At 45.1% G+C, this 16172-nt stretch overlaps 1 protein-coding gene across 3 annotated transcripts in view; it reads left to right on the top strand.

Moving 5' to 3' along the window:
* Positions 1-16172, top strand: part of pla2g4ab (phospholipase A2, group IVAb (cytosolic, calcium-dependent)) — a 50743-nt gene that overhangs the window by 16998 nt on the left and 17573 nt on the right. For all 3 annotated transcript variants that reach the window (XM_021604687.2, XM_021604685.2, XM_036978742.1), the window contains exons 7-12: positions 2146-2290; positions 3662-3798; positions 7659-7881; positions 7973-8087; positions 11013-11150; positions 11281-11370. In XM_021604687.2, the coding sequence (XP_021460362.1) occupies positions 2146-2290; positions 3662-3798; positions 7659-7881; positions 7973-8087; positions 11013-11150; positions 11281-11370 (848 nt within the window). The remainder of the gene's footprint in view (positions 1-2145; positions 2291-3661; positions 3799-7658; positions 7882-7972; positions 8088-11012; positions 11151-11280; positions 11371-16172) is intronic.

The following is a 16172-nucleotide window of genomic DNA, read 5'->3' as shown; positions in this document are numbered from 1 at the left end:
GACTTTAGCTTCCCTTTAGCTTTACAGGAATGTGGTTCTGAATATAGACCTCAACTCCACCTCTGTTGGCATTTCTGTCTTTTCGGTAGATCTTATAACCATGTATTGCTACCACTGTACCCTCAAAGGTATTATCTAAGTGAGTTTCAGAGAGTTTCAGAGACATTTGAAAAAGAGTAGCAAGGCTATATACAGACACCTGTTAGTCAGGCTTATTGAGGTAGTATGTACATGTAGATATGGTTAAAGTGACTATGCATATATGATGAACAGCGTGGTGGGACACAATGCAGATAGCCCGGTTAGCCAATGTGCGGGAGCACTGGTTGGTCGGGCCATTTAGGTAGTATGTACATGAATGTATAGTTAAAGTGACTATGCATATAATATAAACAGAGAGTAGCAGCAGCGTAAAAGAAGGGTTGGGGGGAGGAACACAATGCAAATAGTCCGGGTAACCATTTGGTTACCTGTTCAGGAGTCTTATGGCTTGGGGGTAAAAACTGTTGAGATCCTTTTCGTCCGAGACTTGGCACTCCGGTACCGCTTGCTATCTTTTTAGTTTCCTGAGGGGGAATAGGCTTTATCGTGCCCTCTTTATGACTGCCTTGGTGTGTTTGGACCAATCTAGTTTGTTGTTGATGTGGACACCAAGGAATTTGAAGCTCTCAACCTGCTCCACTACAGCCCCGTCGATGGGAATGGGGACGTCAATCATCTCCTTAGTCTTGGTTACGTTGAGGGATAGGTTGTTATTCTGGCACCAACCGGCCAGGTCTCTGACCTCCTCCCTATAGGCTGTCTCGTCGTTGTCAGTGATCAGGCCTACCGCTGTTGTGTCGTCAGCAAACTTAATGATGGTGTTGGAGTCGTGCCTGGCGGTGCAGTCGAGGGGGAACAGGGAGTACAGGAGGGGACTGAGCACGCACCCCTGGGGAGCTCCAGTGTTGAGGATCAGTGTGGCAGATGTGTTGCTACCTACCCTCACCACCTGGGGGCGGCCTGTCAGGAAGTCCAGGATCCAGTTGCAGAGGGAGGTGTTTAGACCCAGGTTCCTTAGCTTGGTGATGAGCTTTGAGGGTACTATGGTGTTGAACGCTGAGCTGTAGTCAATGATCAGCATTCTCACATAGGTGTTCCTTTTGTCCAGGTGGGAAAGGGCAGTGTGGAGTGCAATATAGATTGCATCATCTGTGGATCTGTTTGGGCGGTATGCAAATTGGAGTGGGTCTAGGGTATCTGGAATAGATATCACTATATTAAACATTTTTTAATCCAGTAAATTGTTGAAAATTGTTGAATGCATTTTTTAAAATATAAATTTAGTCAATTCTTGAATAGCTTTTCTTGCTTTGAGAAAAAAATGAATAATCTTTTGTACTTGGGATAATAATCTCCAGGTGTCCTGTAAATAATGTCCTAGTGACACATGTTCAACTGAGCACTCGAAATTGAACAACAATCGAAATTGATAATACATTATTCCATTTGTCAGATATGATTCTTCCAAAAAATTTTTTTGATGAACATGTCTTATGATACCTATATGCAGGGTTAAGGCAAATCTTTTTTTTATAACCAAAGCAAGACAGACCACAGCCTGTCATTTCCAATGGGAACAGATGAGTCATAGTGGGCAGAACAAGCAAGGAGGTGGGCAGAGCCAAGCATGAGCTACTTAGTTCCTATTGGCCCATTCTATCATACATCTTTACATAATTTACTGCCCCTGAACAGGCAGTTAACCCACTGTTCCCAGGCCGTCATTGAAAATAAGAATTTGTTCTTAACTGACTTGCCTGGTTAAATAAAGGTAAAAAAAAAATATTATAATAAAATAAAATAAAATAATAACTAGGCAAGTCAGTTAAGAACAAATTATTATTTACAATGATGGCATAGGAACAGTGGGTTAACTGCCTTTTTACATGGGGAGAACAACAGCTTTTTACCTTGTCAGCTCAGGGATTCAATCTAGCAACCTTTCGGTTACTAGCCCAACACTCTAACCACTAGGCTACCTGCCGCCCCAACATCTCCATATTTCCGTTAGGGAACGCCTACTCTGTAAAATGCCTATGTGCAATAACTCAATTCACTTCAATCTCTGTCGTTGTTTTATCTGTTGTGTGTCTTTGTCTACAGTACTAACTTGGACCTGCGGTTCAGCCTGGCCCTGTGTGACAAGGAGAAACTGTTCAGACAGGCCCGCAGAGAGAAGGTGACGTTGGGCATCAAGAAGCTGCTAGACATGGAGAAGCCTCGCTTCCTCCCCAGCACCCCTCAGGAGGTGGGCATGCCCGAGTACTGTGGGCCCAGGCTCCAAGAGCGGCCTACGTCCAGCCACAGTGTCATTTAAAATTTTTTTTAAATAATTTTGGTCTTAGATTCAAATGCAGTGTTTGACATCTAACACCTCATTTATTAGGGTGCATTGTAGGTTTAATGCGTCATAGAATGGTAACCACTCCAAAATGGCATGGCAATATAATAGACATGGGCTAAATAAACATATATTGCCATAGAAAGTGGGGTTACCCTGCAGTATTGCTTAGCATAGTGGTCAAGGTCATAGACAAGATCTGATATTAGCAAACAACACCCTTTTTTATATGCTGTATATACACATGCACCACATTCACACATTTAGATCTGTTAGTATTGTGATCACTTTGTCGCTGCTAACTTCCTCTTAGACCGAGAGCTCTCAGGGCCTGTTCAGCTTCTGAGTTCTGCATTCCTCCCCTGGTGGACTGGGCTGTGTTTCTGTGACTGGTTTTGGCTTTGTGTTCCTGGTTGTAGTGTGTACCCTCACCTCTGGCCAGCTACTGTAGGCCCTTCCTGCCTGCCTGTGTCCTCACATGGTCCGGAAGCTACCAGCCATGATGAGATAATAACCCACCACATAACAATAGTGTTGCAGAGCTGTTGAGCTGCCACACTGCATTCCCACTGGGGCTAGTAAATATTACTGTCTAGAACAGAGGAGGCCATTCAATCTGGCCTGCGGGAGGTTTGAGTGAAAAAAACAAAGTAAAAAAAACACTCCAGGCTCCAGAACGTCTAAAACTGTTTACTGAGCAAAAATATAAACGCAACATGCAACAATTTCAAAAACGTTACTGTGTTACAGTTCATATGAGGACATCAGTCAATTACAATGTATTAATATGGCCATAATCGATAGATTTCACATGACTGGGTAGGGGCACAGCCATGACTGGGTAGGGGCACAGCCAGGGTGAGAGGGCATAGGCCAACAACTCACACTGTCTCACACACACCATACACTGCCTTTAAAACACATGCTGTGGTACATTACAGACTCAATCAGTCAATACACTGTCTCACACACACCACGAGGAATCCTGTGCAGTTGTTGTGTCAGCGTGGTCTGAATATTTGTTGGAATTGTCTACAGATAAGACTGTGACTCTAGATCAGAGAAGACAGTGCAGAGTTGGAAAGATGCCCAGGAAATACAGTACATGAAGGTAGAGTGATACAATAACAATCATAAGACAGAATGAGGGAAGTAACATAAGGAAGTAGGGGTTTCTGATAGTTCTGCTATGAATCTCAAGGAGTCATGTTATGACAGGGTATACATTTTATTGTAAAATCCATTCCTATCTCTTCCTGCATGTGTCTGTCTGTGCAGGTGCCGGTGATAGCCATAGTGGGTTCAGGGGGAGGCTTCAGGGCCATGGTGGGGTTCTCTGGGGTGATGAAGGCCCTGTATGAGTCTGGGGTCCTGGACTGTGCCACCTACATCGCTGGCCTCTCTGGATCCACATGGTCAGTCATCTTTTCATCTGTTTATACCATACTCTCTTTCACAAACCCTCCCTCCCATTCCTCTCCTCCCTCCCACTCCTCTTCTCCCTCCCATTCCTCTCCTCCCTCCCTCCCACTCCTCTCCTCCCACTCCTCTCCTCCCACTCCACTCCTCCCTCCCTCTCACTCCTCTCCTCTCCTCCATGGGGCGGCAGCTAACCTGGCGGTTAGAGCATTGGACTAGTAACCGAAAGGTTACTAAATTCGAAATCCCCGAGCTGACAAGGTAAAAGTCTGTTGTTCAGCCCCTGAACAGGCAGTTAATCCACTGTTCCTAGGCCATCATTGAAAATAAGAATGTGTTCTTAACTGACTTGCTAAGATACAATAAAATAAAAAACACATCTCCCTCCCACGTCTCTCCTCCTACAGTATTTACCTCTGTATCAATGTTTGCCCAGTGTTTTTATGTAGTGATCTTCATGTTTGTTTTGCTGCATCTCTATTTTTCTCCCTCCCTCCCTATCTCTCCCTATCTCCCTCCCTATCTCTGTCCTCTATCTCTCTATCTCTCTATCTCCCTCCCTCCCTATCTCTGTCCCTCTATCTCTGTCTCCCTCCCTATCTCTGTCCTCTCTCTCTATCTCCCTATCTCCCTCCCTCCCTATCTCTGTCCCTCTATCTCTGTCTCCCTCCCTATCTCTGTCCTCTATCTCTCTATCTCCCTATCTCCCTCCCTATCTCTGTCCTCTATCTCTCTATCTCGCTATCTCCCTCCCTCCCTATCTCTGTCCCTCTATCTCTGTCTCCCTCCCTATCTCGTCCCTTTATCTCTGTCTCCCTCCCTATCTCGTCCCTTTATCTCTGTCTCCCTCCCTATCTTGTCCCTTTATCTCTGTCTCCCTCCCTATCTCGTCCCTTTATCTCTGTCTCCCTCCCTATCTCTGTCCCTTTATCTCTGTCTCCCTCCCTATCTCGTCCCTTTATCTCTGTCTCCCTCCCTATCTGGTCCCTTTATCTCTGTCTCCCTCCCTATCTCGTCCCTTTATCTCTGTCTCCCTCCCTATCTCGTCCCTTTATCTCTGTCTCCCTCCCTATCTCGTCCCTTTATCTCTGTCTCCCTCCCTATCTCGTCCCTTTATCTCTGTCTCCCTCCCTATCTCGTCCCTTTATCTCTGTCTCCCTCCCTATCTCGTCCCTTTATCTCTGTCTCCCTCCCTATCTGGTCCCTTTATCTCTGTCTCCCTCCCTATCTCGTCCCTTTATCTCTGTCTCCCTCCCTATCTCGTCCCTTTATCTCTGTCTCCCTCCCTATCTCGTCCCTTTATCTCTGTCCCTCTATCTCTCTATCTGTCTCCCTCCCTATCTCATCCCTTTATCTCTGTCCTCTATCTCTCTATCTCCCTCCCTCTGTCTCCCTCCCTATCTCTGTCCCTTTATCTCTGTCCTCTATCTCTCTATCTCCCTCCCTCTGTCTCCCTCCCTATCTCGTCCCTTTATCTCTGTCTCCCTCCCTATCTTGTCCCTTTATCTCTGTCTCCCTCCCTATCTGGTCCCTTTATCTCTGTCTCCCTCCCTATCTCGTCCCTTTATCTCTGTCTCCCTCCCTATCTCGTCCCTTTATCTCTGTCTCCCTCCCTATCTCGTCCCTTTATCTCTGTCTCCCTCCCTATCTCGTCCCTTTATCTCTGTCTCCCTCCCTATCTCGTCCCTTTATCTCTGTCTCCCTCCCTATCTCGTCCCTTTATCTCTGTCTCCCTCCCTATCTCGTCCCTTTATCTCTGTCCCTCTATCTCTCTATCTGTCTCCCTCCCTATCTCGTCCCTTTATCTCTGTCCTCTATCTCTCTATCTCCCTCCCTATCTCTGTCCCTTTATCTCTGTCCCTCTATCTCTCTATCTGTCTCCCTCCCTATCTCGTCCCTTTATCTCTGTCCTCTATCTCTCTATCTCCCTCCCTCTGTCTCCCTCCCTATCTCGTCCCTTTATCTCTGTCTCCCTCCCTATCTCGTCCCTTTATCTCTGTCTCCCTCCCTATCTCGTCCCTTTATCTCTGTCTCCCTCCCTATCTCGTCCCTTTATCTCTGTCTCTCTATCTGTCTCCCTCCCTATCTCGTCCCTTTATCTCTGTCCTCTATCTCTCTATCTCCCTCCCTATCTCTGTCCCTTTATCTCTGTCCCTCTATCTCTCTGTCTCCCTCCCTATCTCGTCCCTTTATCTCTGTCTCCCTCCCTATCTCGTCCCTTTATCTCTGTCTCCCTCCCTATCTCGTCCCTTTATCTCTGTCTCCCTCCCTATCTCGTCCCTTTATCTCTGTCTCTCTATCTGTCTCCCTCCCTATCTCGTCCCTTTATCTCTGTCCTCTATCTCTCTATCTCCCTCCCTATCTCTGTCCCTTTATCTCTGTCCCTCTATCTCTCTATCTGTCTCCCTCCCTATCTCGTCCCTTTATCTCTGTCCTCTATCTCTCTATCTCCCTCCCTCTGTCTCCCTCCCTATCTCGTCCCTTTATCTCTGTCCTCTATCTCTCTATCTCCCTCCCTCTGTCTCCCTCCCTATCTCGTCCCTTTATTTCTGTCCCTCTATCTCCCTCCCTCTGTCAATTCAATTCAATTCAATTCAAGGGCTTTATTGGCATGGGAAACATGTGTTAACATTGCCAAAGCAAGTGAGGTAGACAACATACAAAGTTAATATATAAAGTGAAAAACAACAAAAATTAACAGTAAACATTACACATACAGAGGTTTCAAAACAGTAAAGACATTACAAATGTCATATTATATATATATATATACACAGTGTTTTAACAATGTACAAATGGTTAAAGGACACAAGATAAAATAAATAAGCATAAATATGGGTTGTATTTACAATGGTGTGTGTTCTTCACTGGTTGCCCTTTTCTCTTTTCTCGTGTCTCCCTCCCTATCTCGTCCCTTTATCTCTGTCCCTCAATCTCTCTATCTCCCTCCCTCTGTCTCCCTCCCCCATCTCCCTCACTCCCTCCCACATTCACTCACTCTCTCCCTCCCTCTTCCTCCCTCTTCCTCCTCTACCTCTCCCTCCCTCTATCTCTCCCTTTTCCTCTCCCTCTCTCTATCTCCCTCCCTCTGTCTCCCTCCCTATATCGTCCCTTTATCTCTGTCCCTCAATCTCTCTATCTCCCTCCCTCTGTCTCCCTCCCCCATCTCCCTCACTCCCTCCCACATTCACTCACTCTCTCCCTCCCTCTTCCTCCCTCTTCCTCCTCTACCTCTCCCTCCCTCTATCTCTCCCTTTTCCTCTCCCTCTCTCTATCTCCCTCCCTCTGTCTCCCTCCCTATATCGTCCCTTTATCTCTGTCCCTCTCTCTCTGTCCCTCTCTCTCTATCTCCCTCCCTCTGTCTCCCTCCCTATCTCGTCCCTTTATCTCTGTCCCTCAATCTCTCTATCTCCCTCCCTCTGTCTCCCTCCCCCATCTCCCTCACTCCCTCCCACATTCACTCACTCTCTCCCTCCCTCTTCCTCCCTCTTCCTCCTCTACCTCTCCCTCCCTCTATTTCTCCCTTTTCCTCTCCCTCTCTCTCTCTCCCTCCCTCTACCTCTCCATCCATCTATCCCTCCCTCTTCCTCTTCTACCTCTCCCTCCCTCTACCTCTACCTCTTCCTCCCTCTATCTCTCCCTCCATCTCTCTCTCCATCCCTCCCTCCCTCTTCCTCCTCTACCTCTCCCTTCCTCTATCTCTCTCTCCCTCCTTCTCTCTTGCTCCCTCGCTCTCCTTCCCTCTATCGCTCCCTCCTTCTATCTTTCCCTCCCTCTCTCCCTCCCTCTACCCCTCCCTCCTCTATCTCCCTCCTCCCTCACTCACTTTCTCCCACCCTCCCTATCTCTCCCCCAGGTACATGTCAACCCTGTTCTCCCACCCAGAGTTCCCCTCTAAGGGGCCCAAGGAGATCAATGCAGAGCTGATGAAGAGTGTGAGCAGTAACCCTCTGAGACTACTGCTGCCCCAGCATATCACCAACTACATCCAGGCTCTGTGGAGCAAGAAGGCCAACGGACAGCCCGTCACCTTCACAGACATCTTCGGCATGCTCATCGGAGAGACACTCATTCCTGCGGTGAGAGGACGGCATACATCTGTTTTCATTGTTTCTCTCTCTCCGTCTTCAAGAGGCTCTGACTCCAAAAGTGTTTCTCTGTTTTCATCAGAGAATGGACACAAAGCTGAGTGAGTTGCATGAGAAGGTAAACGAGGCCCAGTGTCCCCTCCCTCTGTTCACCTGTCTGCACGTCAAACCGGACGTATCCGAGCTCATGTTTGCAGGTCAGTGAGTGTGTATGCGCTGTGTGTGTGTGTGTGTGTTGTGTGTGTGTGTGTGTGTGTGTGTATGTGTTGTGTGTGTGTGTGTGTGTGTGTGTGTATTACAGTAGACCACAAGCCCAGTGTGGCTCCAAGGCTCCCCTCAGTTGTTGAACAAAGCGTAGCATTTCTGTGAAGAGTTCATGCACGTAGTGTGGTTGTGTGTTCGCAGTGCTGGTCACGTAGTTTGAATGGATGGTCCAAGTTCTGAATGAGCCTATTTGGGCTGTGTGTGTGTGTGTGTGTGTGTGTGTGTGTGTGTGTGTGTGTGTGTGTGTGTGTGTGTGTGTGTGTGTGTGTGTGTGTGTGTGTGTGTGTGTGTGTGGCTCTAGTAGAATGAGTATGTGTATTCAGTTTTGCATAATATGTCACCAGAGATCCTATCTCCCACAGTCAAATTTCCGTACACTGCATTTCCTTGTAGCATCACTACTTTACCACAGTCGTGTATATATAGAGAGAGTTGTATATATATATAGAGAGAGTTGTATATATATATAGAGAGAGTTGTATATAGAGAGAGTTGTGTATATATAGAGAGTTGTGTATATATATAGAGAGAGTTGTGTATATATATAGAGAGAGTTGTATATATATAGAGAGAGTTGTATATATATATAGAGAGTTGTATATATATAGAGAGAGTTGTATATATAGAGAGAGTTGTATATATATAGAGAGTTGTATATATATATATAGAGAGTTGTATATATAGAGAGAGTCGTATATATATATATATATATATAGAGAGACTCGTGTATATATATATAGAGAGTCGTATATATATATAGAGTTGTATATATAGAGAGAGAGTTGTATATATATATAGAGAGCTGTATATATAGAGAGTTGGGCCAATGCGGTTCCTGTCTGAACGTTCCGATAGCGCCACTTTCTCCTCCGTAGCCGTTGCTAAGTGATACACTTCCACACTGCGCTGTTTATTTCGGATAGTTTTCTAAACCAATGAAGATGTCCAGTGTAAAGCAGATATGCAATTTGTTGACACCACAACACCGTACAGACTTGGATACACATTATAATCAATTGAATACGTTGTTCTGCTTGTTGACAGCAGGTTAATTTCAGAGTGAACTGTCGGGAGGTTCTGTCCTATTGTTACATCACCAGTAGTTGGAGAAGAAAGGCGCTAACATGGCATCCGTTCTAAAAACTGGGCCTACTCTCTCAATGCATGTCTCTGGTTTACCACCAACTGATGTGTCATGGTGGGCTGATATCCATTCCTGTAGTTGTAGTTTTAATACTGATGTGTGAGAAGGAACGTGTACACAACAATGTGTAGGTTTAGTAGTACAACATGGGAGGGCAATGTTAGGTAGGGGTCAATGTGGTTATGGTATGCCCCCAAGCCCTGATCGAGGATCAGTTCTCGTTCCCAAAACTGACCTCAAAACAGTTCTTCGGGCCAACCTGTCCCCTGTTAGGTTGACTAAGCGCATGACTGTTTGCTGACTTATGGGAACTGTGACCCATAACTTGGCCGATAGTGTATTATTTTCAGGACTCGGGCAAAGACCCAGATGCAGACACAGGAGGCGGATAGTACGGGTCTCAGAGTTTATTACAGAACATGGGGCAGGCAATCGGTAGGTCGGCAGGCAAAGGGTCAAGATCCAAATCAGAGTCAGGCAGGTGCAGGACGGCAGGCAGGGTCAAGGCAGGCAGAAAGGTCAGACCTGGGAAGACTAAGAAAAACTAAAACTAGAGCACAGGAAACACGGGATCACGCTGGTAGGACTTGACGGGACAAGACGAACTGGCAACAGACAATTCAGGTATAAATATACAGGAGGAAATGGAGATAAATGGGAGACACCTAGTGGGTGGTGGAGACAAGCACAAGATGGGTGAAACAGATCAGGGTGTGACAATTTTGCAGATGAACTGGAATATAATTTTGCTTCAGTTAGTCAGGTACTCCTTTTATCTGTAAATCCCCCACCTTTTAACACTGGTGTGACAAGGAAATACCTTCACACCCATTCTAGAGAAAGGCTCAAATAATGCCACCTAACACACAGTGGTAACCTTATCCTCCCTACTCCAGTTCCAAGTATAGGCTGAAAGGTGATTGTTGTTCTGAGGAACTAAAACGTAAAATGTGTGAAATAGTGTGTTGTGTTGTGCCTAATAGTATTGTATGTCAAATCAAATTGTATTGGTCACATGCACATATTTAGCAGATGTTATTGCGGGTGTAGTGAAAAGCTTGTTTTCCCAGCTCCAACAGTGCAGTAGTATCTAACAATTCACAACAATACACACATCTAAATGTAAAATAATGGAATTAAGATATACATAAATATTAGGATGAGCAATGTCAGAGTGGCATAGACTAAAATACAGTAGAATAGAATACAGTATATACATATGAGATGAGTAAAGCATCAACTAAAATACAGTAGAATAGAATACAGTATATACATGAGATGAGTAAAGCATCAACTAAAATACAGTAGAATAGAATACAGTATATACATGAGATGAGTAAAGCATCAACTAAAATACAGTAGAATAGAATACAGTATATACATATGAGATGAGTAAAGCATCAACTAAAATACAGTAGAATAGAAATAGAATAGAAGCAGTATGTAAACATTGTTAAAGTATGTGTGGGTGTTGTTGTGTCACTAAAGTAGTCATGTAGGATATGCCTGGCTTGTACTGTTACTGTAAACCTGGGTTACCCTCTTTCCATAACATACACATATAAATGCATATTTACTGCAGACTTGTGAAAAGGCGTACACAGTTTCCCAATGACATTGTACTCACCGCGTGCTCTCCTAATGAAAGCGTTAGTTAGTGACATACATACACTGTTTGGATTTTGAATAATGGATGCTGTTGTTTTTTTCACAGACTGGGTGGAGTTCAGCCCATATGAGATTGGAATGGCAAAGTACGGAACGTTCATGACCCCTGACCTTTTTGGAAGCAAATTCTTCATGGGAACCGCTGTGAAGCGGTATGAGGAGAACCCACTACATTTCCTTATGGGTAGGAAAACACAGAATATCCCTGGCACTTCCTCATGGCACTTACTCAAGAGATTAATTCAATGATAAATGGTCAAACATGACATTCATGATTCATTACATTATATTGATGTTGTGGATTCTCTCTCTAGGGGTGTGGGGCAGTGCCTTCTCCATTCTCTTCAACAGAGTTCTGGGGGTGAAAGACACAGTCGGGGGGAGCACCATGGAGGAAGAGCTTGGTAAGAAACCACACATACTTCCCTTTTAACTCCAATCCTAACCCCAACCTCTTGTCTGAACCCCGACCCCAATGAAGTCATGCATCCCGTGTAGATATAGTACCAAATCCTGCTCTCCTCCACAGTTAATACAACACGTACACCCAGGGCTGTAAGTGGGACCAATACAATTAATTAATGCCACAAGGGGCCTCATTCTGGAGTACTTGGAGATTCTAGGATTTGCGTGTGTAACAAATGATTGGGAATTATCAAACTGTCGCACACAACATATATAAACATACGTAAACATGTTTTCATTGATAAATCAGAGCCATACTATATTTCTGCTCTCGTAAACAAGCGTTACAATCCCGCCTGAAAAACACCCTCCATTCACCTTTTATAATAACAAGAACACCCTCATTTTCTGTATGATGTGGAGATGTTGGAACTGGGACATGACCGTTTCTAAGAAAGCACAAGGGCAGCAAATTTGATCACATTTCTGTAGAAATGTGGGCAGAATGTTTCAATCTTTTGTAGTGACTATAGCCTACAGTGTGTGCCAAACACTGGTCGTGCGTTCTGCAAGATTGATTGTCTATCGAACAATTTAAAAGTGAATCCTACCTACAGCCTAATATTTGTTGTGTAAACCAGTCACATCAGAAAAGGAGAGACATGCTGTTTAATATGATTATAATTTAGGCATGTATAATAAAAGTAAAATAAATATATTTGGCAACATGCTATCTTCTTACGAACGGCAAGTGGATCTGTTTTTTCAATAGGCCTACCTTTTAATGTTTTTATTAGCCTCAGTTGGTAGAGCATGACGCTTACAACGCCAGGGTCGTGGGTTTCGATTCCCACGGGGGACCAGTATGAAAAATGTATGCACTCACTACTGCAAGGTGCTCTGGATAAAAGCGTCTGCTAAATGACTCACTACTGCAAGGTGCTCTGGATAAAAGTGTCTGCTAAATGACTCACTACTGCAAGGTGCTCTGGATAAAAGCGTCTGCTAAATGACTCACTACTGCAAGGTGCTCTGGATAAAAGCGTCTGCTAAATTACTAAAATGATATATAAAATAAACACCTGCATTTTCCCCAAAATTCAATGCAGTAGATCAACCACTCGAAGTTCTACATACTCATGGTCTGAGATGTGCGTGGAGATGCGCACACTTTCCCGTGAGGTTTAGGAATACCAACCTCTGCGGGGAAACTGTCACACGCAACAAGTCTTTTTTTGTGTGCACACACCTTTGATAAATGAGGCCCCTGGAGTTGAGATCTGATTGATTTAATAATTGTTGTAATAAGGCTTTGCTGTGCCGTTTTTTTCCCGAGCGACAGATTCGTTAGCGTCATGCTTGCACCATTAATACAGCGAACACTGCTTGTTTATAGCCCAAACAGTTCGAAAGATCGAACCCATATCATCGGCACAACTTTTTTCTCTTCCTGTCACAGTTTTTTGGCCGCATTTTACATTCATGAATCATGTCGTGGGCCGCTCTATAAAACTACTTGCGCATCGACGTCGTTTACACTTTGTTCGGGTCATGTTTTCTCATTGGCTAGCTAGCTAACAACCTGGTAACTTTACCTTCATATCCTAACGTTTGGGGGCACAGAAAGGAAGGGACAGGATCATAGCAATTAATGAATGACGGATGACTTGCACTTGACGCTCTTAAAAAGATTCAATGTAACGCATCTCAATAGGAAAATAGTGTTTTTACATGATGTAGAAACATAACATTCCACAAATAACATTTTAATTTCAATTACAGGTATTTGTATCAACACTTTTTATAATAAACATGTATTTACATGGTTACATACTGTATTAGTTTCTTGTGCACAACATACACTATACAACAGTACAGTATGTGGACACCCCTTCAAAATTAGTGGATTCGGCTATTTCAGCCACACGCTTCGCTGACAGATGTATAAAATTGAGCACACAGCCATGCAATCTCCATAGATTGGCAGTAGAATGGCCTTTCTGAAGAGCTCATTGACTTTCAACGTGGCACCATCATAGGATTCCACCTTTCCAACAAGTCAGTTCGTCAAATTTCTGTGCTGCTACAGCTGCACCGGTCAACTGTAAGTGCTGTTATTGTGAAGTAGAAACGTCTCGGAGCAACAACAGCTCAGCCGTGACGTGGTAGGTCACACACGCTCACAGAACGGGACCACCAAGTTCTGAAGTGCGTTGCGCTTAAAAATCGTCTGTCCTCGGTTGCAACACTCACTACCAAGTCACACTTCCTCTGGAAGCAACGTCAGCACATGAACTGTTCATTGGGAGCTTCATGAAATGGGTTTCCATGGCCGAGCAGCTGCACACAAGCCTGTATCACCAAATCTGTCGGCTGTAGTGGTGTAAAGCTCGCCGCCATTGGACTCTGGAGCAGTGGAAAAACTTTCTCCGGAGTGATGAATCACGCTTCACCATCTGTCAGTCCGACGGATGACTAATCTGGGTTTTGCGGATGCCAGGAGAAAGTTACCTGCCCCAATGCATAGTGCCAACTGTAAAGTTTGGTGGAGAAGGAATAATTGTCTGGGGCTGTTGTTCACGGTTCGGGCTAGACCCCTTAGTTCCATTGAAGGGAGATCTTAACACAACAGCATAAAATCAACCAATCAATCAAATATCAAATATTTATAAAGCCCTTTTTACATCAGCCGATGTCACAAAGTGCTGTACAGAAACCCAGCCTAAAACCCCAAACAGCAAGCAATGCAGATGTAGAAGCACGGTGGCTAGGAAAAACTCCCTAGAAAGCCAGGAACCTAGGAAGAAACCAGGCTCTGAGGGGTGGCCAGTCCTCTTCTGGCAGTGCCGGGTTGAGATTATAGGAATGGTACATGGCTAAGATGTTCAAACGTTCATAGATGACCAGCAGGGTCAAATAATAATAATAATCACAGTGGTTGTAGAGTGTGCAACAGGTCAGCACCTCAGGAGTAAATGTTAGTTGGCTTTTCATAGCCGAGCATTCAGAGTTAGAGACAGCAGGTGCGTTAGAGAGAGAGAGTCGAAACAGCAGGTCCGGGACAAGGTAGCACGTCCGCTGAACACGTCAGGGTTCCAGAGCCGCAGGCAGAACAATTGAAACTGGAGCAGCAGCACGACCTGGGGGACTGGGGACAGCAAGGAGTCATCAGGCCAGGTATTCCTGAGGCAAGGTCCCAGGGCCTAGGTCCTCTGGTAGGAGAGGGAGAGAGAGAGAATTAGAGGGAGCATACTTAAATTCACACAGGACACCAGATAAGACAGGAGAAATACTCCAGATATAACAGACTGACCCTAGTCCCCCGACACATAAACTATTGCAGTATAAATACTGGAGGCTGAGATGGGAGGGGTCGGGAGACACTGTGGCCCCGTCCAAATATACCCCCGGACAGGGCCAACCAGGCAGGATATAACCCCATCCACTTTGCCAAAGCACAGACCCCACACCACTAGAGGGATTTCTTCAAACCACCAACTTACTAGGCTGAGTATAGCCCACGAAGATCTCCCCCACATCACGAACCCAAGGGGGGCGTCAAACAGGAAGATCACGTCAGTGACTCAACCCACTCAAATGACACCCCCCTCCTAGGGACGGCATGGAAGAGCACCAGTAAGCCAGTGGGTCAGGCCCCGTAATAGGGTTAGAGGCAGAGAATCCCAGTGGAGAAAAGGGAACCGGCCAGGCAGAGACAGCAAGAGCGATTCGTCGCTCCAGTGCCATTCCGTTCACCTTCACACTCCTGGGCCAGACTACACTCAATCATAAGACCTACTGAAGAGATGAGTCTTCAATAAAGACTCACTACGCCCCGTCCCAGCATGTCCCGAAACACTTCGTTGATGAAGGTCTGGAAGACTGAAGGGGCATTAGATAGTCCAAAGGGAATTATGAGATACTCGTAAAAAGTGATAGTGGTCTCCCATTCATCCCATTCATCATTCACCCATTCAGAAGCTGAAACAATGCAGAGTTACTCATACGACCAAGGGACATGGGAACAATAACCGACACGGACAATGGGGAACGGAGGGTACATATATGACATACTAATCAGGGGAAATGGGAAGCAGGTGTGCGTAATCAGACAAGACAGTCCGGGGTTGAGGATAATGTTCCCAGTTCAGTGAAGCCTAGAAGGCCGGTGACGTCGACCTCCGGAACTGGTAAACCGAATGAGCAGCAGTACCGGGGGGATCCGTAACAGATCCTTGGTTGGGGTCTAAGCAGATTGTTTGTTGCAATTGAAAATGTAATAAAATGGTGGTCTGATAGTCCAGGATTATAAGGAAAACATATTAAGATCCACAATATTTATTCCACGGGACAAAACTAGGTCCAGAGTATGACTGTGGCAGGTCCAGAGACATGTTTGACAAAACCCACTGATGATGGCTCCGAAAGCCTTTTGGAGTGGGTCTGTGGACTTTTCCATGTGAATATTAAAGTCACCCAAAAAATATTAATATTATCTGCCATGACTACAAGATCCGATAGTATTTCAGGAAACTCAGTGAGGAATGATATGTACAGCCCAGGAGGCCTGTAAACAGTAGCTATAAAAAGTGATTGAGTAGGCTGCATAGATTTCATGACTAGAAGCTCAAAAGATGAAAACGCAGTCATTTTGATTTGGTTAATTGAAATTTGCTATCGTAAATGTTAGCAACACCTCCGCCTGTGCGGGTTGCGCAGAGCATATGGTCACTAGTGTAACCAGGAGGAGAGGCCTCATTTAACACAGTAAATTAATTAGGCTTAAGCCATGTTTCGGTCA

Source organism: Oncorhynchus mykiss, chromosome 5 (assembly GCF_013265735.2).
Source record: "Oncorhynchus mykiss isolate Arlee chromosome 5, USDA_OmykA_1.1, whole genome shotgun sequence".
Classification (NCBI taxonomy): domain Eukaryota; kingdom Metazoa; phylum Chordata; class Actinopteri; order Salmoniformes; family Salmonidae; genus Oncorhynchus; species Oncorhynchus mykiss.
The sequence above is the reverse complement of the archived record's forward strand: the minus strand, read 5'-3'. Positions and strand labels throughout refer to the sequence as shown.